Source organism: Anopheles cruzii, unplaced genomic scaffold (genome assembly GCF_943734635.1).
Source record: "Anopheles cruzii unplaced genomic scaffold, idAnoCruzAS_RS32_06 scaffold02308_ctg1, whole genome shotgun sequence".
In the NCBI taxonomy this organism is placed as follows: domain Eukaryota; kingdom Metazoa; phylum Arthropoda; class Insecta; order Diptera; family Culicidae; genus Anopheles; species Anopheles cruzii.
In genome coordinates this window covers 560-3,382 of record NW_026455893.1, presented here as the reverse complement: position 1 = coordinate 3,382, position 2,823 = coordinate 560, and the positions used below count along the sequence as shown (strand labels likewise).

The 2,823-nt window shown below is 56.3% G+C and overlaps 1 protein-coding gene across 1 annotated transcript; it reads left to right on the top strand.

Annotated features, from left to right (window-relative positions):
- Positions 1–527: 527 nt before the first annotated feature.
- Positions 528–998, top strand: LOC128276738 (zinc finger protein 395-like; the record flags this gene model as incomplete). The annotated part of the gene is made up of 1 exon (XM_053015198.1): positions 528–998. A coding segment is annotated over exon 1 (471 nt), but the record flags the coding sequence as incomplete, so codon positions are not given.
- Between the last annotated feature and the right edge of the window lie 1,825 nt (positions 999–2,823).

Sequence of the window (2,823 nt, the reverse complement as noted above, 5' to 3'; positions counted from 1 at the left end):
TCGACGAAGAAAATCGCGGAAAAACAGTGCAGTGCCCGGAAGCAGCTAAGAAGTGCAAGGAAAGGAAGCAATCCTTTTCGGGTGTTGTGTGTGTGTTGTGGTGTTTGTGTGCGGTGTCTCCTGTGTGTTGTGTGAGTTGATCGTGCGCGCGACATTCAGTGATCGATGGTGAAACGGAAAAGCGCGGAAAAGCGCGGAAAAGCGATAGCCGGCATCCGGTAAAAGTGCAGGTGTGTTTGTGTTTGTATCGGTCGGTGTGTGTGACAAGTGTTGTTGAAGCTGAAGGAGTTAAGACCTCAAAGATCGGCGCCAGTGAGTTAGTGGTAATAGTTTGCAGTGTCAACCAAAACATAGAAAGGCCATTTCCGTCTCCAAAAAACCCGGTGTAAGTGTGTGTCAGTGATCCTAGCGAATTGGCAAAACGCGGCGAAGCGCGTATCAACAGTATCGCGTCGCCACCAAGAGGTCCCCTCTTCAGCACTCCCCGTCTTAAGACATCACTTATGAAAAAGTACTTCCTGAACAAAATGTCTACCGGCAAGCGTCTGGCGAAGCGGTCGATCGTCGGCACCCGCGTGTGCGCTCCCGGCACCGACGGCATCTGGTACTCGGGCAAGATCGAGTTCGTGAAGACGGCCAACGAGCAGCAGCCGAAAGATGCGTCGTCGTCCTCCTCGGCCTCGTCCACGGCCGCCGCCGCCTCCGTTATTCCGGGGCTGACGACGCCGGCCCGGTACACGGTGCGGTTCGACAACATGAAGGACCTGGCGGCTGGCGAGCTGGGGCTGGTGCGTGAGTTCCGCGAAACCGAGCTGATCGGGCCCGGCTTCCGGACGATCGCGGACGTGAAGCTCCGCCCGGGCCAGAAGGTCTTCTTGACCTACAACGGGCGCGAGAATGCCGGCGAGGTGCTGACCCACGACGACCTGAAGGACGAGGTGAAGGTGCGCATCGTGGTCGCCAACGCAGCCAACGGAGCCAACGGTGCCGCCCAAGAGGTCAGTACTCAGCCCTCAACTCGGGAGGCTCCCTTCTAGGCTGCTAAGAACCCTGTTCTCTTTGCTTCGGCTGCTGATCGCCGCGAGGTCCCAAAAATGGGTGGCCGAAAAATTGGAACACCGCGGGCGAACGCGCGCGCGCGCCCGGTGGCGAGTGCCGGTGGGTAGGGGGCACCAAAGTAGGTCAAGGAGAAGCGAGACCGGCTTCTGTGTGTGTGTGTGTCCGTCCCAACAACCCCTCCGCCGCCACAGAAAAAAGAAATGAACCCATCCCGACCGAAGGATTACGCCATCGGTGCGCGTGCGAGTGAGAGCGAGAGAGGGGCCGGCGTGGTGTGGCATCGGAATCGATGTAACATTACATCGTTACTCGCTCCACACCCGGATCGCCCGAAAGTAGGTCAAATCTCACGTCTCCTTTTGCACCCTCAACCCTCAGCTCGCCGGGGCCATGGCGAATGCATGCGCGCGCGTGCCCCATTTCCCGATTATGCTCCCGCCTAGCTGTTTGTGTGTGTGCCGTGGGGGGAGCTGCGGGTTGAGGGACGCGTCAGTGTGTGCAACGGGCGTCCCAGTCCCAGTTCTTTCTCTTTCTCGGCACGGCACGGCATGCGCAAATGTAATTTTCCAACCGTAAAAGGAGATCTGCTCAAGACCCAGCCACCCAACACCACCACCGATCTCCGATGACCCAATTCTGGATGATGAGCGTTCTTTGGATGTAATAAGCCAAGAAGATGATGGTCCCGAGGGGTCGAAAGTTGTCGAGCGAGCGAGCGAATGGGTCCGCCAATCTGCAACACTCTGACAGTCGCTTCAACTTGGTCCGAGTTCCGCCCTGTCTGTGTGTGAGTGTGTGTGTGTGTGTGTGGTGGACGGTGGAGCTAATCCCACAATCCACAATCCACAATAATGCGCCTGCCCACGAAACGCCCATAGAGTAAATAACGGCCATGAAGTTTTGGAACGCAAGAAATCTTCGGGAATTGGTCACTCCAAATTCCGTATAGGTTTAGGGCTATTTGGGCGATATAAACAAACGCCAATCGCCATCACCATCAGAGCAACCGTAGAGTATGTGGAGATAGAGTTTAACCTACATCCATATCCGCCAATTCTTCAACTAGACACCATAGACGTAATGTCCGTGAATGACACAGTAACGCCCTGACTATGACCTGCACCTGGACTGCTTGGGATTGTAACCCACTCGTGGCCGCCAGGGAGAAGCAGCGCACCACCACCACGATTCCGACGGTGTCGGTCGCTGGCTACGTGTCGCTGGAAAATAGGTTAAGGTCGTAAAGAGGTCAAACCGAGCGGCGGTTGATGGGGGGTCGCGGCTGTGTACAACGGCGAACACCGTCGGGAGGGTCGTGTACGCGCAGGCTCTCCATATTCCGTGAAGCACCAGGAGCCTCCATTCCAAGGTTTCCAATTTTCCAGGTCACACGCCATGCGGCGATGGCGCGCGAGTCCGTGTTACAAAGTCCTTTTTTGGGCATCTTTCGATCCCCGGACTAGAAGGCGCACAGTGACACTCTGCTTTGCGATGAGCAAACGGTCAAGGATCTGATTACTTCCAGGCCCCATTTCTTCGAAACACTCGTTCCTTCAGGACAGGGCAATGCTCCCGTCGTGGGCAATCCTGGTCGCGTCAACCACCGCCGACCGTTTTGAATTCCATTTGAAGTTCGTTCGCCCGTTTGCGATGGTCCGTTGCGCCATTTTTTATTCATTCCGTCCGCGGCTACTCCACACTCATTATGTTCCTGATCGCGTGACCTTAGCGGCCGCGTGCCTCTCGATTGGTTCCCCCCTTTTT